The following is a 25,159-nucleotide window of genomic DNA, read 5'->3' on the forward strand; positions in this document are numbered from 1 at the left end:
AATTTTGACAACCCGGAGTTCATTAACGTGCGCGTAAACTGGCGTTTCGTACTTCGGCCTAATCAAAATGCGACCGCCACGGCCGGGAACAGAACCCGCGTCCTCGAGCGAACCAGCGCTACATCTTAGCAGCTAACCAACCACTGCGGGTGTAGCAACAAGATGACAAGATCATACGAATTATGCTGCCGAGGGTGTACAACCCAATGCGACACGAAGAACCAGAATACTGACTGAGAAGCATTGCGTCGGCGCCTACCTACGCAGTGCGGCGCCTTGTCGGACCAGCGACCTGAGGGGCTGCAGACGACCTCCTCCGAGCCGACCAGGTTGTAGCCTTCCATGCAGGCGAACTTGGCCTTGCTGTGCATCTGATTGCCATGGTCACTGGTCACGCGGTTCTCATCTCCATAGCCCTCAATGGGCGGGCACGTTACATCTGCGCAAAAGCGCAATGAGACAACGAGACAAACACAAGTGTGCAGAGATATGTATCGCGTTCACTTTTTTTTTAATGAAATCGAAATTTTGGGAAAGCGCCTGCGGTAGATATGAGAATTGATATATATATATATATATATATATATATATATATATATATATATATATATATATATATATATATATATATATATATATATATATTATATATATATCCCCGATAGCCTAGCACCGCAAGTTGTGATAGGGACTCGAGATCTAGTTAAGGTGTTCTCTCAAAAAAACAACATGACAACACACATGAAAATAAACTACCCCCACTTACGTCCTTCACAGAAATGTACTGGCCCAAGGTTACCTTAGAGCAATTAGGCCTACTGTTGGTTCGAAGGCGTTGTCCTACTGAATAACAGAAGCAAAGCAAATTCTGGCACCATACCTGTATTATAAGCTCATGGCATCAGTAAGTTGAAGTTCGCTTTAAGTGAAAACGAGACTAAATAGAAAGCTTCTGGCTCGGACATTTAATGCATTCTAAAATTAACTGTACAATGAAGTTCACCTCAGGATCGTCCAAGTGCGCTTGTTCGTAGCCACATTTCTCGCGCCGCAATTTTTCGTGTAAATCGGTCATTAAATTGACTTGAACAGCTCTTGACAGGAGACATCCGTGGGAATCCTTTAGTTAGGTCGGTCGTAACATTCTACCATTATTCATCCCCCTTACAAGAAGATATACACGGGACGAACCACTGATCGACGCATTCAACATGGCCAGCCTACTCGTATTTCAATCGTGCACGAAAAGCCTCGGCACTGTTGCATGAATCTTTTCGGGAGCCGGGCGTTCCGCTTCTTCTTTTATTCAAGGCGGAATAATCAATTCGCTGTTTACGGAAAAGAAGGCAGAGAGAGAGCGGGCCTTACCTCTGACTCTGACGTGAATCTCGTTGGTCTGTCCCCGAGGCGTCGTGCAAGTGTACGTCCCGGAATCGTGCTCTTTCGCCTTGTAAATGAGCAGCTCGTAGCGCCACTGTTTCTCGTCGGCCGACAGGATCCAGCCCTTGGCGTAGTCTCTAAATGAGCCCAATAAATGTTCCCCATCACGGCCTGTTTGACGTTCGGACGTGAAAGGAAGTGAACGGGTATGTATAGAAAGCGAGCGAAAGAAATAGGAACCACGTCGCGTGTTCCCTGAACCCGGAGCGCAGGGTGAATTTTCAATGAGCCAGCGGCGGCGGCGGCGGTGCAAACATTACGCGCGCAGCAGCGCGGAGAGAGGAAGGGCCGACCTTTTACATATGCGCACTGGAATTCAGCGGTTCCTCGCGCGGCTGTGATTCGGAGCAGGCGATTCGAGCGAGCGCGCCCTTAAAATTCTCCCGTGGTGATGGGATTGGGGGAGAACGGTGAAACAAGAAGAAGAAGGCAGCAGCAGAAGAAAAGAGTGTTGCGAAAGGAGGGAGTGATGCGCCTACGGCGAAAGACGGTCGAGCACCTAGCGCTGTCGAGTTTCAAGACGGAAAGCATGCTTTGCCACATAAAGCGCAGTTATGAGGAGAATGCATACGTCGACAAATTTTCATCTTTTTTTTTTTTCACTCTTTTCGTTTCGCAGAAAAATGCAATTTTGCTGAACTAAAAAACTGAAACAGAAAAAAAGTTAAAAAGTAAAAACTATTACCAATGTCAGCGACTGGCTCTTCTCTGTAACCCCTGCGCATGCTGGCGCCATTCGTGAATCGCGAAGCCTTATGAACTCATGAAGGAGACACATTAAATAGCAATCTCGCTGCCAACCACAATGCCCAATGGCACCACGAGACATGATATCTTGTGATTACTACACTTTAGTGAACTAAAGCACGGCGCAGCGTCATTGCCTGAGCTATAGCTATAGGTTACGCTGACCTATTACTCTACATTGGGGAAGGAGAACGGGGAAGCAAGGGAACGATGAATGGCGATCATAAGTTAAGGAGGTGCGTATATGCAAAGCCGTCACGCTGTGGCAACTCTAAATCCGTGCGCCTAGTTCAACGGCTTGAAAAAAAAAAGCTACAGCCGATCCCGCAACACAGACTGCGGGGCGTTCGACGGAAGTGTCGTGCAAATCGCAATTTTATGGCAACGGGTACACGGAGCAACGAGAACTGACGAACTCGCGCAGACATGACAAGAAGAAAAAAGGCCTTCGGGGAAAATGATGACGCACCTCTGTGATGTCCAGGCCCATTGCGGATTGCCGCTGAACCGTTGATACAGGCAGTAGAGGTACACGTTGGTCTCCGGATAAACGACCAGCTCACCCTCCTCGGACACTCCGTACTCTCCTTTCTCCACCGAGTACAGGATGGTGGGTGGCACCTGCACTGCACGGCACAGGCCGCCAGACTCCCGGCTCTCTTGGGGCCGCAAATGGGCGCCCCTCTTCCACCCCTTACTTCTCTTTTATTTACCATCACAACGGTTACCGAACCAGTATGCTAACAGGTGCTTTTTATTTTCCTGCAAATGAGAGCTTGATGGTACATTTGGAAGCCAAATAAGATAACAGCGCAATGAGACAGGGCTGAACTCGAAGATACGGGTGAAAGTTTCGTTTGTTATTTCCGGTTAATTCAGTTACATGCAGTATTACTCTTCAGTTTTTATTTCTCTTCTTGCCTGCCAACTGATAATGATATCGGCCTGTGCATTCTCGTCAAGAAGGCGTACTCGGCACGAAAGCCCGCTTCGCGGATTAGGATGCTAACAAGCTCCGCGTGTGACAGGGCCCCCTGTATGGCTTTCAAGCAGTGCCTCGTTACACGTCTACCATTAGAACTTTGACGCAAACTTTTGTCCAGTCGTAACCTTCAGATCTGCCCCTTTGACGGTACATCGCGAAAAAGTTGCAGCCAATTAAATCACGAAATGTTAAGCTAGGAAATGGGTGCGTAATGTCATTTGTGCGCGTTGTATTCCACTTTTATTAGCCTAATTATGCCGATGGCTAATCTGGCAGAAGCGAAGCTCCTTCGCGAGCCATGTCCCTTCAAGTACCAAGCAAATTTTGACTGCTCTGTTTATGAGAGCACGTGGGCATCAACTTATACGCACCTAAAAAAAGAAAGACTTGTTTACATGGCAGTGAAAAAAAAAGAAACATTCCAAAAAATAACCTCTACGTTGGACTCATTCTCGGTCCTTCACTTTTTCAAAAAGAAAGGAACAAAGGCGTAGGCAGTTAAGTGAAATTCGCGCATTCTGGAAGAATCTATCGCCAAAACATTTGCCAGTGTGAGTTTGACACGGACAGGTAACATGTGTAAATACAAATGTGCATAAGAGAATGTTAATTTGAAGTTGAAATATACTTTTAAAATGTGGAAGCGTTACTTTATACTAAAAGATTATATCGAATGAGACTAAGTTTAAATAGCATTTCGCAGTCAAAGTGAACACAGCATTCTCCCTAGGCGCTAGACCTGACTGTGATTTCATATGATAACCCTGTATATTAAGTAAAGTATTACTGTTGCCTGCTTGCTTGGCAAATATGTAAAAACCCATAAGCTATCTTGAAAGCCCCACATCGATTTTAGAATGAACAGAGTTAATCGGACACTTGTATAACCTCTCGGAAAATTTTGAGTCCCACAATTAAAGGGGCCCTGAAACACTTTCCCAAGTAGCCATGGAATGGCTTCACTAAAGAAGTTTATTTCCTAACGAATCAACTACCGCAAAAATTTTTAGAATCCGTCCACTACGAGCGGAGTTACAAAGACTTGTCACATGCTGTAACTGCTTCCTCTCTTCTCTCGTCCTGACAAAAGCGCTGGAAGCTAAGCAGGGAGGGGTGGCACGGGGGAAGACGGTACGTCACGCGCGCCTCGTGACCTTGAGAACTTTTTTTTTCTTAGAACGCGTGGCGTACTTTCAGTGCGATCGCGCGCGCGCGCGCGCAGGGGCAAGTGACGGCTTTTTGCGGCAGCCGAAGTAACTACCGAGCGCGCCATGCCCAAATCAGCCAATGGCGTAGAACTTGTGTCAGTGACGCAGTGATTTTGAGTCAACAGCCCCACTTGTGGAGAGAAGAGGAAGCGATTTTTAGCTGACTTTGAGAATTTAGGAAAAATTTGCAGCGCAAAATAACACAAGGACGAGAAGGGAGGACACAACACGTGCGCTGTTGTGTCCTCCCTTCCCTTTTGAGAATTTATTGTAAATACCAGGCCGCGCGCTGCACTATAATGTTTGGCTCGTATGTTCTCGGGAGCCTCGACTACCGATCGGCAGCGTTTTCTGACCATGCTGAAAAAGTGTTGCAGGGCCCCTTTAACGCTCAAACAATTGTTATACACGATATATATACCCGTACACTGTTGGAGTGTGCATCCTCAGTGTGGGACTCACGACATGCCCCTTTAATAAACTGCTTTAAAAGCGTTCAAAATCACTTCGCCTGCTTTATACTAACTACCATCGTGCGGCAAGCGTAAAACAGATGAAGGCTATCCACTGAATCCTCCTCCCCTCTTGGCCAGCAGGAAGCAGCCACGTTTACAATTAATCCATAAAATTTATTACCAGAACGCAGCACTTCAGTCGGCATTGATTAATCCAGCACCATCAGTCTCATCTCGTAGAGATCATACACATAAGCTACACGCTCCTCACTCGAACGCAGTGACACATTCAAATCATTTTCTTTATAAAACATGCAAAGAATAGAACGGTATGCAAGCATCTATTGTCAGCGTAAGCAATCCGGCTCTATTTAAATGGGTCCTGAACCACTTTTCCAAGCAATCATCCAATGACCTCAGTATCGGAGTTTGATGCACGAATTGATTGCCGTGAAAATTTCTCGAATTCGTCATGAACGAGCGGAGTTAGAAGAACTTGTCGCGCCCGTTGAACGCTCTCTCTTCTCTCGTCCCGACGAGAACCCAAGAAGCTACACAGGGAGGGACGGCGCGGGGGAAAGAAGCTACGTCAGCGCGCGTCATGACCTTGAGCACTCGTGATGAAACACGATCGCTCTCTCCTTTTGTGATTCCTGTGCGCGAGTGCGGTTCACTGTGCGATGTTAGATTACGGAGCGCGGCGCCGGCAGGCGGTGGCAAACGCTACTCTTGATTTATGTCGGCTGTTGGCCAACAGCCCGCTGTCTGTTGCTCGACGTCAAACAGCAGGCGCCGGCAGCTCCGAAGAGAGTGAGCACAGGCCTGTGCATCAAAAGAGAGTGCCCGAGAAATAGGCAACTTCGCACCCCGCTTCTAAACTTTCCTTGCCGCGCACAACTGCAAAGATTTTGCCGAGCTGTTCATAGCAGGGTCTTCTACCCGCAAAGCGTGTTTTTCCACCAAGCCCGAGGGGTGGTTCATGACACCTTTAAAGCCGTTTTGGTTAACTACACCCAATTTTAGAGCCTAGTTACTAATAATGCATCATGCCACTTTTGGTATTAGTATTAGCGCGATATTTGACAATTATGTACGTATTCAAATAACGTGCTTAATTTGTGCATTGCAGAAACGCTGATCCCGAAAAACGTAATTAGTGAACTAAACGTATGTTTAATTGACGATTACAGGGTGCATTAGTTTATTAGGCCTAATAATTGGGCCTTGCTGGGAATAATCCATTATGTGATTTTCGTTATCAATATAGGCGGGATATTTGAAAATTACGTACCTATGCAGCTCTCATTATTTACCTATTCCTTGCAGGAGTGTTTATGGTGGAATGTAAATTAGTGAGATAGCATAATGTTTCATTAATATTTATAATGTGCAGCATAATGTTTCATTATTATTTATAATGTGCCGATTTTTATTAAACTTTTACCTTTCTTTATGTAGTCCCTCCCATCCACGATGTATTTTTACTCTGATGATACTGCAAATGAATAAATATGCGTGAATAGTTGTGATCCTAGCTTTATCCGCTTAGCTATCCACAAAGACACTTAGTTGACAAATTAAAAGTCATCGTGACAGTTGGAAGTGGAAGTGAAAATTAGAAACATTTACTTTTGTACTAACAGAAACGAACATGAAGTCAGGAGTTTAAAGATTAATTCCGATTAATCTTTTATCAGCTCACAAGGCAACATAGTAGCCCAGGTTCGGCCATATTTGCGAAAAAACCACCTCGTTAGTACTCAAGCATTCGTAGCATTTATTGAAATTAAAATTCAGAAAACTGTCCTATCATTTATTAACATCATTATCAGGCGGCTTGTAAGGCACAATACTAATGAGGTGTTTGCATTAAGTGTGGTCGACCCTGTATGTGCGGCGACACTGTTATAAAACCACGGCTATGGAGGTTTCCCTATACGCGATCACAGATTAGAGAACGTAATTTATCTGTCGTCAAGTGATCGTGCTTTCTTTTTTTGTCAGAAAGCGTCCGTATACGTTATACTTACTACTTAATTGCGCTCTTTTTATTGCTTATCACATTTGAATAAAAGCTGGCGTTTACAAGCGTGGTGCCGTTACCGCAAGTAGGGCACCCGGAATAGTGGCATTCTGCATTGTGTGGCGGTGCGTCTGTGAGTGTTTTTGTAGGCGTGCGGAGTTTACGAGAGGCTACTGCGTGTTGTGTGATCTTTTTATGGCATACAAAATGTCGTCAACTCGTTCGGTCATGCATAGGGGGCAAGGTATTCGTTCCCTAGTGAACGACGCGCGTGGTTGAGTGGTGGAGTTCAACATAGGAAACGTTCACTGCGAAGTCGAACAGTGGTATCGAAAGCGATTTCTTCCGCATGGTACTCCAGGTTTTCTTCGACAGCTGAGTGAACACTAAGTAATACAATCAGAGAGTCTTTGACCCACCAAGTTCGAGCGCGTTACGTTGCCACTGAACGCAGCCTTTTAACAGTTGGTGAAGTCGTTGGGCTATTCCACTCGAGGGTGTTATATGGGCAGTTGGATGAGCGCGGCATGTGCCAGCTCTATAAACAGCTCAGATTCAAAGTGACAGCCGCGGTCTATGGTGATTACGGTGGTGACACCGAAGCGGCATGTCCACCCGGAAACGATAATGATTGCCTCTGTAGACGCCATGGTATCGCGTATCGGAAACGCTTCACGCCTACAGTGCATAAAGCTGTCCACGCAGCTTCGGATGTAGCTTTTACCGCTTAGTTAAGGCGATGTACCGACAACGTCAATATAGCAAAGTTAACATGAATGTGACATTAGCGTATAACATTTCCTAGCGCTTCACAGTAATACTATGCGACAGCTTTTAAATATGTGCGTACCCTATCATCTCAAAACAAGCCGGAGCCTGTTTCCGGTGACTGTGCGTTTCACTGGTAAGTGGAGGACGCCACACGTCGGCAATCAGTTCACTTTCCCTCTCTCACTCACTGCTATACACCAGGCTTTACATGCAACGCACGAGTCCACTTACCCATATCAATCTATACTGGCTCATCAATGCAATTCTCCTTCTTGTCGTATTAGAGCCGTAGGCCTATACATGAAGGCGACGCTCTGGAATTGCGGTGCGATGAGCCACAGGCCGCATTTATGTGAACGCGGCTAATGTGAACGTGGTCAAAACGACAGTCGGGCGAATAGAATACTTCGTGTATCGCGTCCTTTTCGCACGCTAGTAATGCAGACACTCAACGAGACCAACCGCAGACATCAATGCTGATATCCGGGGCAACATGAAACGAGAGGTAATAAGGCGCCGAGTGGCGCGCACGCTAAGGTTACTTGAGTCGTGCAGCTTGGAGATCTGTTTGCGATAAGAGCACAGCACAAACGGCCGCGCTGACAGTGGACGCCTCACACGCAATTTAGTCTAGAGTTCGGCGAAATATCGTCTGGAAAGGAGTGAACATGATAGGAAAACCGTACAGTACGCTCGCCAGATGCGGCCAGATGACAGCAGTATTGGTGGCTATCTTTGAAGCAGTTAAGCTTATCTACGAGAATTCTGAGCCACGAAAGTGGGTGATATGCACGGATAGCAAACCTGCCCTTCAGCTAATCAGAAATGCGAGATCACTTTACAAAAATGGTGAAATAGCACAATGTATTGCAGAAACGGTGGAATATGCCTCAGCGCAGGGTCACAACATCGTATTCCAATGGATACCCAGTCACATTGGAACAAGGGGAAATGAAGAGGCTGACAGCCTCGCGAAGAAAGCATTGAACGAAGGACGGGATTGCGCAATTCCTGTGTCTGGGGCGGATATACGACATTTTATAACGCAAGGAGCTAGCCATTGTTCGATGGAGAAGTGGTTTGATAGCCCTAAATCAAAGGAATCAGTACTTTATGAAGTTGATCCACACAGAAAATTTTTCATAGCGACAGATCTCCCACGACACTTAGAGACTTTAATCCACAGACTTCGATTGGAAGTAGCCTACACAAACAGCTTCCTGCACAAGATACATCGATCCAACTCCCCGGAATGCCATTGTGGTCAAGCAGAAGAAAATGTTCGCCATATTCTTTTGGAGTGCGTTAAATACGCGAATGAAAGAGAAAAATTAAAGAAAAAATTAGCAAGTTTGGACAGACGGCCCCTCACATTAAAGAAATTACTTGGACCATGGCCTGAGATGCATCTTCAGAAAAAGGCGAACATCTTCCTGACAGATATTTTAGTGGAGACCGGACTAGATAAGCGCCTGTGATAGACAGCCAGGGATTGATTTATATGAAATGTGTTAGTGCATATACTGATAGTAGAAAAGGAAGGTGTGCGGGTGAACAGTTTATGACAGTGTGAACTGCTGCAAGCAAACTGTGTATTGGCATGATATTTGAAGTGGTTTCAGTGTGCGGATTGTTCATGTTTAGGTACCGTTCAGTATTATTCTTTTTTTTTTCGCTGCATAACTTCGTGATATGGAGTAGCCGAGGCAATATGGACCTCAACCTCTCCACAGCAAAACAGTTAGAACAGAACAGATGCGGGACAAAAGGAAAAAAATTAATGAACTCTGCGACGCAGGCCCAAGTCGTCTGTAAGCAAGCGCTGTCCACGCGTCGTACTCACGGAAATTTTGACAGCTTGCAATGACGTAGTCCTCAGAGAGCGCTGTTGCATGATGTGTAAAGCTGAAATTACGCTCACTTCAGCTCCTTTGTAAATTAATAAAGCATGACCAGAGACCCTATCTGTTACGTAAAGCAGGCAGCTGGGAGCCGTGGAGTCACTCGTTGACATTAGTTACTCGCGCTGCAGTGCTACCTTTCTAGATACACTTGGACGTTCCAGTTCCAAATTTTATATTGTACCAGAAGAGGCCGTCATCGTTGTCGTTATTGTTTGGCGGTAACAGGAGTGCGAATGTGAAATGTCGGGAAAGCTGAGGAATCAGCGAATGAACCAGCGTTCAGGTACAGGTAGCAGTCCCATGCGTGGGTGCGTCTATTATGGGAGGGTCACTGCACTAGGGCGTGAAGCAACTTCCACCTATGTCAGCGGCGCGGCAAGCGGAGCTTGCTGGAAGCCAGAGGATAGCATTTCGGCAATTTGCCTGCGAATGGCCTGCCGTGTGGTCGACGACAGAGCCGACCCCTGGACGTGGGGAAGTAGTGAAAGCAGACAGGCGCCCTCTTGACGAATGAAGACCTCGATTTGGCCTGTCAGACTCGCTGTCATTATGGCAGACAGTAACCGCAAGGGTAGAAAATCTTTCGACGTGAGGAACTCTTCGGCGAGCGAGTTGACGTTGTCGACGTTATTCATCAAAACTGTGGCAGTAGTTGACGACAGCATCGTCAGTGGTCGGATCCCTAACGAGGAGCATCTGAAAGGCGTCGTCTTCGATGCCCTTCGTACTTTGCCTGACTTTTTCTTCTTCGGTCATCTTTAGGTTCAGATGACTATAAAGATCGACAACGTCCTCTATGTAACTCGCTTAGCTCTCCAGGCTGTTGCCCTCCCTGCCGGAGTCGCTGTTCGACGCGAAGCGTTCGCACGGAAAGCCGGCCAAACACTAAAAAAAAAAGCAGCCTTGAAATCAGCCCGAGTTGCAATGCTTGCCTTATGGTTGCGAAACCAAAGGTGGGCCACACCCGCGAAATAAAATATAATTAGCCTTCCTTAATATTGTTGCATCCTGCCATCGTTTGTGATTACTCACGCGTTCACACGACGAAAGCCAATCATCATCCAACTTCAGTGTCAGCGCTACGACTGAATAAATACTGGTAGATCACGCTCACGATGAACGGCACCACAGATAATTGGGTCAGTCAAAGAGGTCGACCGCTCAGCAACGTCGGCTGCCATGGCGGAGGTAGTCGTGGCGGAAAAAGTATAGCTTCGGAGTTCCGGGGTGAAGGCCTACCGAGCACCTCCACCAAATGTAACGGCATTTGTTATTATCACCGATGGGACCAGCGTTGAGAACTCCTCGCGTAGCCACCCCGAGACTTGGGATAGATGTTTTCCTGTATCTTGTATAGATGCTTTCCTGTATTCATATACATGGTTTCTTCAATAAAAACTTTTAAGTTGGCAGTAAGCGCCCGTTCTCGTGTTATCTTCCTTCGTCCTAAATTCATGCAGTTTCTTCAACTTTCGACTGACGTACCAACTAGCCCGCCTTTCGCCGCTTGTCCAGTTTGAGACTTGGGACTTCGTCCTCCTCACTTCAGGGGCCAAGTGGCAGCAGCGCTTCTTGAGCTCTGTTTGTCATTACATTAGCAAAATGAGCCGCATGAGAATAATTGTCTTGATAAAGGAAATACTCTATTCATATAGCTGCTGGTGGGCGAATTTATCTCCGTGTATTTCCCAGACACGCCTGCATATAATTCAAACCGTGCTCATTAATCACATTTTCCAGCACAGTGCTGTAACTGATAAAGTCTTAACTACAAATAGAAAGTCCCCATAAAAATTGCTTCAACAGGCGGGTTCCACGTTACTCCCGCTGTTTTGACCATGTGAGCTTTCCGTATTTATATTTAGTAGAAATAAAAAAGCCTCAATAGCTGGCGCCAAATGTGCCCGCTGTTCCTTTATAGTCACCGCAAAATAATCAGAAAAAGGTCCCCATATTTTAGCAAGATGAGGAGTCTTTTAGCTCAGGTTAAAATACTACGACATTTTACCGGCTTGCACTATGTACGCTGCGTTTTCCTTAAGAGAACTGAATTTCCTTAAAAATCTGCAGCGCAATGCTTCCTTGGCACTTAGCGCTTGTCATTTATAAACTAATGGTCCCCTTCCGGCATCAAGGTGCCAGAACGAGGGTTTATGCGTGGTAAGTTTGACATACTGTGAAAAATGGTCAACCGGCATGAACTCTCCAGTCCTTTGCCAGTCCTATCGGTGCACTTTTTAGCTATCCCCAGGGGCCGAATTCATAAAATGTATCGTTCATAAGTGCTCTCTGCCTTTTGCTGACCGTTTTCGCTAACAATTATGTACAACACCCGGATTTGCTGAAATTTTATCTTACGAACATCACTTGCGCAAGAACGTCTGGAAAATACGTATTCATAAAAACGTCTGACGCTAGAATTGGTCGCAAGAGAAGGTTTCAGCCAGTTCTGATGTCTGGCACGTCATTAGTGAAGCTGGCTAGCTAAAGGCAAACAATTGCGAAGGAAAAGCTTTGCGAATTCTGACCCAGGTTTCTGCTCATCATTGCCTGGCGGGAAAACATGTAAGTGCCCTTGCCACGTTATATGCCACACGATGAAAATTGGCTAGGCACGTTCAGCACGAAGCTTCACGGCTGGGCAGTGTGAAATGTGTAGCGGGTGAGCTCAGCCTGTTTTTCTTATTTACCTTTTTCACCGGCGGCCCTTTCTGCACGTGCTGTTTCCCATATTTATATCCAAAGCCTCGGTTCGAAGTGAGTAGAGGCAGTTTCGCGGCTCACTCACCGGATAAGTTGCTCTGCTGAGAGGTCTCCAGGCAGCTAGGCATAGCGGCCGACCACTGGCCGTTGAGACAGCGCACAGTCGCGTTGCCCACAAACTTGTAGCGGCCCAGCTGGGTGCAGCGGAAGCTGAGCACGCTCTCGTGCGCCATTTGGCTGAGCCCGGTGACAGTGAGGGGCCGCCCCTCGTGGTGCACTACCAGGTGAGGCTTCATAGGCGGCAAGGGGCACGGCTTCAGCACTGAGTGGAAGCGGCCGCCGTCTGCGGGAAGAAACAGTTTGCTCGTCCGCACAGCGCTCAGGATGCATCGCTTCGAAAAAATTCGGGTCTGCCGCGTGCGGTCGTCAGAAGCGCGCAAAGCAGTGCGCTCAGTAGTGAATTTAAGTCGTTTCAAACCAAACAGCCACTGCAGATGATGCTCGCGAAACGACTGTTTAACTTAACGGCATGCGTTCATTGGCTCTAATCACGAAGTCGGCCGCGCTGCGAAAGTGAGGAGACTTAGCGGCTGCTTGACTTTTGAAAGACGCGTATTAGGAAGCAAGCGGCCTTAAACGAGTGCGACAGGTGAAAAGAACGCCGTTGGCAGGCACCGCTTTCACGCGCGAAACGCATGTCGTCTACGTCAAAAGCTTCGTCTATGAAAAGCTCAGCCGTGTGCACCCAGGTCATTAGGTACGTGACAGAAGCGGCATCTGGGCAGTGTGGCAGAGCTCTTGCACAGGTTCTTAGCCCCCCCCCCCCTCCCCCAGAACAATGCAGCGACATTTGCTAAGCTTCGAAGTTTCTTCGGTCAAAAGTCAAACGCGAATCCTCGCGTTTGACAACCAAAACAAAAAAAAGCAATTTGCAACGGTTGAAACAACGCCCACTTCCGGTACATTTCTTGGTGCATGCAGTTGCTGTTGATAAGTGTATCGAAGATTCTCGTATGGTACACTGAAAACTTCAGTAATACAATAATAAAAAGCCCGCTTCTTGCAGTCTCAGGGCATATGGGAAATATTGAGGGGTCGTCGAAGAAGGGATAAGTTGGTCACATTAATTTCTATTAGTCTGTCAGCGTGCTCCTCGTATCTGCGATGCACACATCCGAACGATGAAAGTCAGGCAGGCAAGGCCGTATAAAGCGACCTCAATTTTGCGTATTACAGGAATCGCGCAATTGATACAGTAAGGTCGCCACAGAGCCCTGAGAAATTTTAACAGCGTAGCTGTTTATGCTAGGCTTATCCCCATATAGAGTTCGTGAAAACTATCATTATGATAGTTTTCACGAACGAGAGCTAGAGAACGAGTAAACGGAGAGAGAAAGATATAGGTAGAAAAAAAAAGAGAAAGAGGGAAATAGAGAGAAAGAAATGGAAGAAAGAAAGAAGATAGAACGACGGAGAAATAAGAGACAGAGAGAGAAAGAGATAGAAATAAACAGACGCAAAAAAGGGATAGAAAAAAAAAGAGAGATCAAGGCACAAAGGGAGAGAAAAAGAAAGAAAGAAAGAGCGAGAAAAGGGAATAAAAAAAGCTAGAAATGACGAGAAAGAAAGGGAAAGAAATGGAGGGAAATAGAGACAAAAAAAAGATAGCGAAAAATGAGAGAAAGAGAAAAAGCGAAAGGCCGCCTAGCAACGCTGTACCTTCAGGCCCTGGCAGCAATAGTGCGAAGCTGCCTTATAATTTTTTAGAGTCGATTTATGATTGTGGTTGTATTTATGCGTCATATCTTAGGTACACGTGAAAGAAGCTTCGAGAAAAAGAGAGAGGTTGGGGATGCAGGAGAGGCGGGGAGGTTAACGTCAGGAAGACTTTGCCCAGTTTTCTACCCTACGCATGGGAAAGGAAATCAGTACGTGAAAAAAAGAGAGAAAAAGCGAGAAAAAACATGAGGGCAGACGATTCACAATACATGTGCACAGTGCAGCGCAGCTGGAGACGATCACTTAAAGGCGTCCTGAGCCCCTTTTCCAAGTAATCATCGAATGACCTCAGTAACGGAGTTTATTGCCTCACGAATCGATTGCCAAAAGGATTTCTCGAATCTGACAAGAACGAGCGGAGTTAACAGGTATTTGTTGCACGCTTTAAGCGCTTTCTCTCTTCTCTCGTCACGATGAGCGCGCTGCAAGCTACACAGGAAGGGATGGCACGGGGAAAAGAAGCTACGTCAGCGCGCGTCACACCTTGAGCGCGTCATGAAACGCAATCGCTCTCTCCCGTTGTGATTCCTGTGTGCGCTAGTGTTGCTTAGTGCTGTTATTCCAACAGTGGGGGAGGAGGAAGCAAGCAGAAAAAAAAGAAAGGAGGAGCAAGTGATGGGCAGAGCTGTGGGCAGAGCTGTGGGAGCGCCTCGGGGGCGTGTCGTCATTTGATAGTGAGGCGATTTTGATGCTCGCAGCTCATCAGTGACGCGCTGAGAACTTTCTTAATCGCAAGAACTTGATATCTCTCAAGAATACGCGAAAAAAAAAGCATATTCTCCTCGACTACGCGTTTGGGGCGCTGCCTCCAACGCGATGACACATAGCAGCAAAGCTGCGTAGTTTGCCGCATGGGAGATGGTGCTGTCGTCACATACACGATAGTTGATAGAATGCCGTCGCATAAAAAATTCCGAGTGTCTCTTACACTAGCGTTAAGACAACTCGAAGTCGAAAGGCCCTCCCCTTAGTGCATTAAAGACTGAAACATCGCGTCAAGATCCGTCGAGACGTTTGGCTTGTAGTGTCTCATTTCGTACTGTTAGAGCCTCCTCGAGCGTTCACATACAACAATAAATATGACAACAGGCGAATAACAGACCATTCACATAAAGAATGAGATAATTGGTTTTGTAGAACACTACTTTTTTTTAGCATCCGGGATAGATCAAGATGGCAATGGGTGGACATTGCAAGTTTATGTAAGGCACTCGCGTTAGCCTTAAAAAGCAACTGCAAAATTCCTCACTTTGTTATTTACTAATACGCCTCATTTATAGTGGCTTTTCTACAAGCTGAGTCCGTTCACTGTACGTTGCTGGATTGTAGGGGCCTGAAAAGATCATAAAATACTCATGAGACCCCACAAATAAGTTTCAAACGCATTACGCGTACAGTAGCAGGAAATATCTTTCTTTACGTGGCTCAGTTAATCGCCTGTGCCTATGCTTAGGGTTTTCAAAAAAAAAAAATAGCGTAGCCTGCACCGGAGGCGCAACGCAATGCTCTTACAGAGACAGCGGACCTTATGGCCACCTAGGTAGTCCTAGCTGGCTGCTGCTGTTTTGCTGTTTTGCAAATTTTCTCTTTCTTTGTTCCTCTATTTCTTTCTTTTTCTCTCTTCTATCTGTTTTTTTTTTCTATGCCCTTCGTGTTAGCTTAGCGACTTAGCACTCCCACTCTAGAGGACACTGGTTCGATTCCCAGTATAAGCCACGGTGGTTGGGCATTCAAACCTCCCCTCCCCCCTCAGATTTTTTGCATCTTGTATATATGTGTGCATTCGTATAGGGAAGTCGATGTAAAACCCACATGTATACCATGAGGAAAATTCCCACTTTGCACAAATTTAATGCCAAGCACGGCACACATCCGATAGCTGGTTGCGCTATTTTACGCACTAGTCGCCTCTTCGTTTTCTCGTGGTCTCTAGAAATATTTCGGTGCTGCAACCGCGCTTCTCCGTCTCACGATTCTTTCTTGGTGTTTCCCATAATTGCACCAAACACAGCGCTTGCGCATCATTTAGATATCACCTACAGCAGAATATGCTTGGAGTTGTTTTTTGTTTCTCTTTTCTTTTCTCTCTCTCTCTACGCCATGATAGAAATAGACGGTCATTCAAACTTGAACACTCTCGATAAGACACGGGCTACATCTTATTTCACGGGTGGTCTTGAACGATGTACGAAGGAATTGTGTTTATTCGCGGCTACGTTGCTGCTCGCTGGTAAAATTGTCTATAGGCATTCCGGAATTTTCTAACCCGCTTCAAGCGTTTTCCTGAGCAAAAAAAGAATAATGCTTGCTCGTCGTCATGTCTTCGCTATACGCCGTGCGAGCGTCTGAACAACCTTTGGACTGCTACGAAACACTTTTTGTCTTTGGGCTCGCATCCTCGTCACCATTCCCCGCGCCTGCTCTCTCCAAACCACGTTAAACCGGATTGACACGAGACCGCTTTCGAAAGTAAACATCTTTTGGCCACTTCCACTCGAACCGCTAGCCCGGAATGCGACGAAATCGTCGCTGCATGCTGCCGAACTCGACAGTTATCGGCGACCATTTGCAAACGCGGCGTACCGCTACGCGTGTGCTCGCAGCTGGCGTTCCTATACCCTCTGCCTTTTGCTATGTGCTTCAATCCGCTTCTCTCAGCGCGAACGTCCGTGAGTCAGTTTAAAACCCGAGACCTCTCTTTATTTCTCAGTCTCTCTTTTCACTCTCTCATTCTCTCTCGCACACACAGATCTGCAGCTGTTAAGTCGAAATCTCGGCGTTGACATTTCAGAAGGGAGGGGGGGGGGGGCGGAAACTCATTAAGAAAAACATAAACACGAACGCGAGATCAGCGAGCATGGTCCTCTCGGTGCAAACGATGCTGAATTTCGAGGATTGCGAAAACGAAGAGGAAGCGAGAGAATGTCAAAGAGAGAGAAAAGGAAAGATCCGTGTGGCCGAGATCGAAAACGCTGCTCCGTGCCCGGTATACGAGACACAATTAAGCCCGGAAGTTAGCCGACGGGCTTTAGAGTGCTCGGCATTAGGCATTCCCGCGATGACTGCGAGCCAAGTACATATATATAGTAGATGCCGGCAGAAGCCGAGCGCCGTCTGAAGTCTGGGAAGCGTGCAGCGATATATCCGCTCGAGGAGACTAAGAAATATCGACAAGCGCAAATCCGCAACTGGAGTTTTTAATTACGTGCGCAAACAAAGGGTGCACAAGCAGAGCAGACGAGGAAGAAAGAATAAAAATTTAAAAAAAAGGTTAATGAGAGACGGAGACGTCGTCGGAACTGGCAGCTTAGCCTGATAGTCCGGAGCGAGTGAAAAAAAATAAAGAATAAAATTGCAGCCCCGATGTAGAAGCGGAATGAAAACTAAAGAATAAAACAGGCGCTTGGAACAACGCCCGAGGAACCGGGGAGAGTTAATTGGACGAAATACGTCGAAAAACGTAGAAGCGCACTGAACAGCTATCGAGTGAGTACGAGCGAAATTAGGAAGGAATGGTCCCGAGATAGTCCAAAGTGCTGTCCAGCTTATTATTATTGTTACATCTATATATTAATTTCTTTCCGCGTTTTTGACGCACGGAATTAAATTCACGCGCGATAACTAAGCTCGCGCAGGCTGTGCGTCGAGAAAGGAAGCTGTATTAAGCATAATGTGATACAGGATAGGATCTATCCGAATCTAGATTACAGAGTAGCGGAGTTTTTCTGGGCCACGGAACTTAACGACGATATCGGAAAAGCAAACGCTTTCTCTGGAGAGTGTGCACACCATGAACTGGCAAAAGGGCGGCGCAGAAAGCGGCGCGAGACACCGCGAATATCAGAACAGTAGCCTCTAAATGAACGCTGTGCAAACAATGGTTCCCCCGGCTCCGGGGAGCGAACAGGGCCGCGCATAAGGAGGGTCGGTGAACCCCTCGCTCATGCGGGGTTACAAGATGATACAAAGGATTTAGGAAGACACTTCTTTTTCTCTTTTTTTTTTGCAGGCACTGGCTGCTTCTGTTTGTCGAACAGTCGTCTTCATCGTAATCATCCTTCCCGTTTCTGATTGTCTCGCGCGAAGCATTTGCTTCGTAGACCAACGGAATTAAAATCTGCGCGAGCGAGACATAGTGGAAGGTCAAGGAACTCTCGAGAACCAAATATCGGCGCGTTTTCGAACATGAAATTCTCAGGAGTTGCCCAGCCGCCTCCGAAATTTGCTGTTATACGCAATGTGCGTCGCGCGTAATATGTTCGAATGCTTCTTACGTGTATATCGATGTTCTAAAAGAAAGAAGAAGAGAAGGAAATAAAGGAAAGGCAGGGAGGGAGGTCACCCAGACGCGCGTCCGGTTTGCTACCTTACAGTGGGGGCAAGAAAAAGTAATTAAAAGAAAGAAGAGGAAAGAAGGTGCCATCAGGTTAGAACATCTGCACCTGCCCATTGCACGTCTACGAGCGATCACTTAGCCCGGCCGATTTTAAAAACAGTATGAATGCCCGCGTCGCTTTGCTTGTCTGCGAAGCCTTAGCTATAGGGCCGCGGTCAGAGGATATTTTCTTCTGAAAACGGTATGTCGTGTAGTTTGTTCAACGCAGTGCGCAGAATATTGCGTTAGGTCACAAAGCGATCGCAAAAATACTGTATGTGTTCTATCGCTTCGTCAGTGTTGCAAGAGTCACATCTGGAGTTGTGCGAGATCCATATGCGAAATTAGTATGCTTTCGTGAAAGCCATTCCTAACCACAGGCGGCACAGTAAGGTTGCGTCACGGTGGGAGGTGTGCAGTGGAACTTGCAGCTTCCTCGATGAGTCTAGTTTACGTAGGCGACAGTTCCAAACCCTGAGGTCGCTCAACCAAGTTTGCGACATTGTGTGAGCAAGCGAGTGAAGGCCCCTTGCCGTTCTTGAAGCTGTTATAGGCAGTTCAAGGGATTCGAGCAGTTGATTAATCGTCATTTAGGTCTGAATATGACGCGAGCCTAAACAAATCAGTGAGTTTCCATAAGCTTCAGTTTTGCGCAATGTTGTAGGACATTTACATATGGCCTGAGCACAAGAAACTACAAGGATTGCGTCTGGTTTCATGAAATCCTGCCGCTAGCGAATTTGACATTAATAACTCAGAACTTTAGCGGGCAAGTTTCTACAAATATTAGCAAGTTGTTGCTGTGACACCTGCTCAGCAGCCACCTAACACTCAGCCAGTGTCCATTCGAATAGCAGTACTGCAACTAACCAAGAAAAAAAAAGTAGGAAGGAAGAATATTGCTAAGCTGATGAAAAGGGGAAGTACGATCAGTGAATTATTTGTGCATTATCGACGTCGCAATCATCCTGACTTTCGGAAACTGTCAACCACCTCTTCAGGACGTACAGAGAGGGAAGTCAATGCACCGCGGCCTCATTCAAAGGCTGCCAGTATAGCAACGATGTTCTTATCGCCACAACTTATGCGACCCGTCAGTGTCGCATAGTGATGCGCCAGTGTCGCAAAAGGATAGTTTGCGCAGATTCGCGGAAGCGCAGTAACTGCTATGACATCAACAAGTATTTGCCAAGACTAAGGCAGTGCAGCACATTTCCTCCCCTGTCGAGTGCTGTAGTGCTGGATCGTCTAATCGGATGAGCCTACACTTCACCTCCGTGGCAGAACCAAGTTGAGCGCGTCTGGCGACCCTAGCGCTCTCAGAAGAGAAGCCATGTCCTTACGTTTTCCTCTCGTCATTCCCGCACCACATCTCCGCGAAGGGCAGCCAGCCAGAACTACTTCCGCTTAACTTATCTGTTTTTCTATGCATTCGCTGCCCCCTTCTTTGCTTCAGGTGGAAAAACGTGCATAAACATATCACGCTGTCTTCAGGTACGCGCGTGATTCCCATAAATGTGCCCTGGGCATCGTTGTACCTGCTATACTGTCTGCTGAGGCATCATGAAACGGGTCCCTGTCCCCCATTCCTCGGAGTGACATGTGATATTCACTATAATAGAGGCCGCAGTATTTGACCAGTACTGCTCGCTCCATGTGCAACCCTACATGTTCACGATCGATAAACTGAAACTTACAGACTTGTACGGGACCAGCTTGATAAAGCCTTTATTGTACCATGCCACCTGCTGTCATGGGTGCTCGCGCCAAGTTGAATATTCCAAGAAAGACCGTCCTCAAAGATTTTATTACATTACGACTGCGGTGCTGTGGGCGGTAAAAGCGTGGCACGGCGATGATTTGTATCTGACAGGCAACTTTTTAGGAAGTTTTGTGGAAAGTTGATGAGGCCACGTGGGCCTCATCAAGGGCCAAAAAAAAAAAACCCACGTGACCTTCTCCGAGCAAGCAAGCATTCTCCGAGCATTCATGTGACGCCTTCATGGCATCACAGAACGCAAGAACATGTGCAGTCATCATGACAGAACATTTCACTTTATGACACGGCATTATGGCGTCCTCCTTTGACATTGTCGATCGGTCAAAGGTGGGCCGATTTCAGAGGCGGTGCAACTCCACGTGAGGTGCCGAAAGCCTCAGGGAGGAGGAACAATGCAATCGACTGAGAACGTCAACGCAATTTAATGCGTGTTCCTCACACTGCTGCTCGTTTGCAATGCCTAAACTTTGTGAGATCCAAACAAGACCGAAGTTCAGGGGATGATGAACGCTTGAAGAGATGAAAAATACCCTTCAACATGGGGGGGTCGCTGGATGCAACGTTTCGACAGGTGGACTCGTCTTCGTCAAGGCAGCAACTGCGAATTAATTATGACCGTGTTATAGTTCCTCCGAATTATAGTTGACGCACACGGCTCGTATACAACAGCCCGCCCAACTCCACTTCCCCCTTCTTTTTTTAGGACAATCGTCTTTTTTTTTTTTCCTGCACCCTATACGACGCGTGTCAAGAACGCATCCGGGTATTCACGCGCGTTAAGGGCGTTCCGTTGTTTTGATAGTACGCGGAGCTGTCAACACCCGAGTGCGCGGCAACGAGGCAACGCGGCAACACGAAACGCACACTTCGTGCTGCCACGGCTTCCGATCGGCTGCGGTAGGTCTCGTGTTCCCGACAGGGAACGACTGGGGACGAGACTGACGCTGAACGGGGAACGGAAATACGCTTTTCGCGGGGCTCGGAGCTGCAGAAAGCAAGCCGTCGTTTTCAGCCTCCAAGATTGTTTCACGCTATAGTACTTGCGCTATACGGGTAGGCAGAGCTCTACGTAAACAATAGCGAGCAAATGCAGCGCGCCTATACGCAAACAGCAGGGGTTTTGGGGTGTCTATATATGCAAAGCATGTGCTCTACACAGCGTCACTAACAGCCCATACCTCTCTTGCGAGGTTGTGTCCGCGGATATACCGTCATCATGACGAACTCCCGATGCTGTGATACACAGAGATAATGTTCCGTTATTACATGAATAAACTTCCCAACTATGACATTAGGCTACAATGGCCCGCGTCGGGTAGTACATTACGCCACAAGATACCGTGCCTGGAGGAACGAAAGGTCAGCAGCTTAAATTCTCGCTCTCGGAGATCCGACATACCAGGGGCGTAGCCAGAAATTTTTTTCGGGGGGGGGGGGGGGGGGTTCAACCATACTTTAAGTATGTTCATGCGTGCGTTTGTATGTGTGCGTGTATATATACGCAAGCAAAACTGAAAACTTTCGGGGGGGGGGGGTTTGAACCCCCCCAACCCCCCCCTTGGCTACGCCCCTGCGACATACACTTGTCTACACTTGCCATTCTTGGGCGTATAAGTTGTGGGGTTTAACTCACCTATCGCTGCACGGTAGGCTTTTAAGAAACGCCATAGGAAGGAGGGAGGCTCCGGATTAGCTTTCTCTATCTGAAGATCTCTAAGGTACACCCAAGGCGTGGCACACGACCGTTCTTGTAATCCGCTTCCGTCGGAATGCGGTCGCCGCGGCCGGGAATAGAACTTGCGACCTCGGGCTCAGCAACGCAACGCCATTTACTGAGCTGCCGCGAGGGTTGCATTCCCGGGGTTAGACACCTTTGAATGGCACTGATGTATTAGGTCCAGCCTAAATGAGCTGTCTTACATTATCGGAGCCAGTAAAAGCATATTCGCGCGCGAACGGAAGATGACATAGATACTGTATGACAAACATTAGGCAGGTATGTGTGTCATACCTGTATGACGCACATGCCAGGCAGGTATGTAGGCAGGTATGTGCGTCATTAGGCAGGTATATTTCAAGACACACACACAGTATGTCTCTGCGCCGTCGTCCGCTTGCCTTTAAGAGCAAGTTTTAAAAACATTGAGTCTTGAGAGAGAATTAAAAAAAAAAAAAAACATTACGCATGAGTTTCAAAAGCGGCGCAAAATTCAGCGCTCTGTCATGGCATTAGCATACTTGAAATGCCACAGACATGAAACTCAGCGTAAATTAATGGGAAGTATGTAAACCTCGCAAATAAATTATTCGGCAAGTATCTTAAAGCGTCAAACGGCCCTTATGAACTACGCTTTCGTATGTCCCGAAAGAACTCTACACTACATCAAGTTTATGTTTTGTGAAAATGAGGGTTATAAATGGTGTAGTTTGCGGTGAAATTTCAGCTGTTCATGGCGTAATTAGGGGAAACCTGCAAATAATTACGGAACCTTAGCGCTTTCCAAAATGTTTACGTGCTATATGCTAGGTTTGTGTATATACCTTCCCCGGAGTCCTCGTCGAACTAAGCAAGGCACATTGAAAATATTTGTTTAAAATTACACACGCACACACACACACACACACACACACACACACACACACACACACACACACACACACACACACACACAGATAGGGAAGGAAGGGAAGTTAACCAGACTCACGTCCAGTTTTCAAGGAGGTTTAAAATTTTTTGCTGGAGTGGAAATTACACCTCACGAGTGAAGCCGTACCCACCCTAAGAAGGCGGCCGCTGCCGCCATCTTAGTATACAGGGCAGGATAACACATCAGCGCCCAGCGAAGGAAAGGAAACGTTGTCCTACCGCGTCCTGCGAGTTTAATACGACAAAATTTTCTGGACCCATACTGCTCTGTGTCTTTGTGTTACTGGTTTCTACAAGGAACTTCAAATTCTTGGCAGCATTTATTGGAGATCAAGTCATCAATACTCCCCTCGATATGTTACTTTCGTCGGGAACAACGATCTTTTATTTTATAATTAACCTAGCGTTTACATTAACATAGCAAAACAACTTCATCTCTAAGCGAGCACCGTCCGGAAAGAGCATGCTTCCGAGATAAAGGGTGGGCAAGCGCTATCTTCACTTTTTCCGGTATGGCGTTGCGAGAGCTTCCACTTCAGCATTTCTTTTAAGACCACCTTGTTTGCTACCCTGCACTGCGGGAAGGGGATAAAAGGGCGAAAAGATAAATAGTAGTGTGGAAGTGCAAGAGTGAACCCTAGTCGCGCGTACACTTGGAGCAGCACACCGAATGTGCAGGCGGTCGCCGACACCTGCCGACTTTGCGATAAGTGCGCTATGGCAACGCCTTCGTTGCTTTCTTCACCGTCGACACACATGGCCATTGTCCGAGAACCTTGGCTTCTGAAAACGGTCACGAGTGCAGTCGGTTCAGCACCATCAGGAGCGGGCACAGGTTACCGGTAACTTGTGGGTGAACTTCGAAGTGTGTGGACCAAAGATGACCTTGTGTGTTCTATCGATATTGTATGCACAACAATAATTAACGCTGTCCTCGTTTTTACGAAGAAACACGGTGCGCCTCAGTGAAGACCTTTCTTTACAGCCTGAGTATGTGAGAGTGTTTTCTTCTGACGAAAACCTGCCACCTGTTTAATTACTGTCGCAATAGAAAAAGAAATATGCCAAGCACATACCTGGTGAATGCGAAGCTTTCCTAGTTTTGAAGAACGTTGTAACGAAGTATACAGCAAATGGTGTATGCAATTTGAATGTCCCTTTATTTACAGATTAAAGTATTTTGGCACCACGGCCTTACAGTACAATGAGAGACGCGATGTATTCCCTCAGTACCCCCGTTGAACCTCGCAGAGCAAACGGAAGCGTTATTCGGCATTTAAAATTGGCGTACCGAGGGACATAACGTGTTCATCCTTGTAGAAACGCATCACAGCACTACGTGTGCGATGGGAGACGTTCAGAGAAATTAATATATAATATATTAATAATAACTGTTGGTCTTTTACGTCCCAAAACCACGATATGATTATGAGAGATGCCGTAGTGGACGGCTCCGGAAATTGCGACCTCCTGGGGTTCTTTAACGTGACTAAATCTGATCACACGGGCCTCTCGCATTTTGCCCTCATCGAAATGCGGCCGCCGCGGCCGGGATTCGATCCCGCGACATTCAGGTCAGCAGTCGAGCACCATAACCACTAGACCACCGCGTCTGGTACGCGCAGCGAAATTCGGCAACGAATTTGCCCTTTATCGTCAACTACATTCTATCTCACAAGTAAGCTTGAGACACTTCCGAAGGTAACCGGCGAACACAGACAATAATCTTGCGCAGGAGGATAAAAATATATCTGGGCTTCACTCTCTGATTACTGACGGGTTTAGGTAGCTTTAGCTTTTTTCTTTCGCATTTGATACGTGATAGCGACACGGGATGCATTAGGCGCTCTGCAATATACACCTCGTAGGGTATACAATGACCTATTAGGCAAGTTTTGAATAAGTCATCAAAACAAATGCAAACTTACAAATACTTACAAATGCTGAACGATTTTCATACAGTACGTCCATCCCTAAAGAAACTGAACATTTCATCTGTCCAAGCGCTTCACAGAGGAGGAAAAAATGTAACTGAAAACTACAGGCCTATAGCCTTTAAGGCGAAAGCCTTAGATGCCTCATCAAATGCGAAAATTGACCGGCGTCCCGCGCTGGCGTCGCCCGTCAGCGGCGTCGACACGAGTGATGCAAAAAATCCTCATCACGTGATGACGTTACAGATCACGAAAATGTGTGACGTCATTGTGACGTCACAGTGACGTCAGGTGGCGTAACGTCTCACGATGACCTCATCACATGTCATCGTAGCTTGGTCAAAGGTGGGCCGATGAAGGAGGCAGTGCAAAACCAGGTGAGGTGCCTCTGATACTGGAGGCAGTGGA

At 46.9% G+C, this 25,159-nt stretch overlaps 1 protein-coding gene across 1 annotated transcript in view; it reads right to left on the minus strand.

Annotated features, from left to right (window-relative positions):
* LOC119397217 (locomotion-related protein Hikaru genki) overlaps positions 1-25,159 on the minus strand; it is a 57,378-nt gene that overhangs the window by 20,144 nt on the left and 12,075 nt on the right. Inside the window, exons 3-6 of the mRNA XM_037664656.2 lie at positions 12,322-12,579; positions 2,657-2,813; positions 1,369-1,517; positions 260-439 (exon numbers count right to left, since the gene is read on the minus strand). Of these exons, the coding sequence (XP_037520584.1) occupies positions 260-439; positions 1,369-1,517; positions 2,657-2,813; positions 12,322-12,579 (744 nt within the window). The remainder of the gene's footprint in view (positions 1-259; positions 440-1,368; positions 1,518-2,656; positions 2,814-12,321; positions 12,580-25,159) is intronic.

The sequence above is a fragment of the Rhipicephalus sanguineus genome, chromosome 1 (genome assembly GCF_013339695.2).
Source record: "Rhipicephalus sanguineus isolate Rsan-2018 chromosome 1, BIME_Rsan_1.4, whole genome shotgun sequence".
Lineage (NCBI taxonomy): Eukaryota > Metazoa > Arthropoda > Arachnida > Ixodida > Ixodidae > Rhipicephalus > Rhipicephalus sanguineus.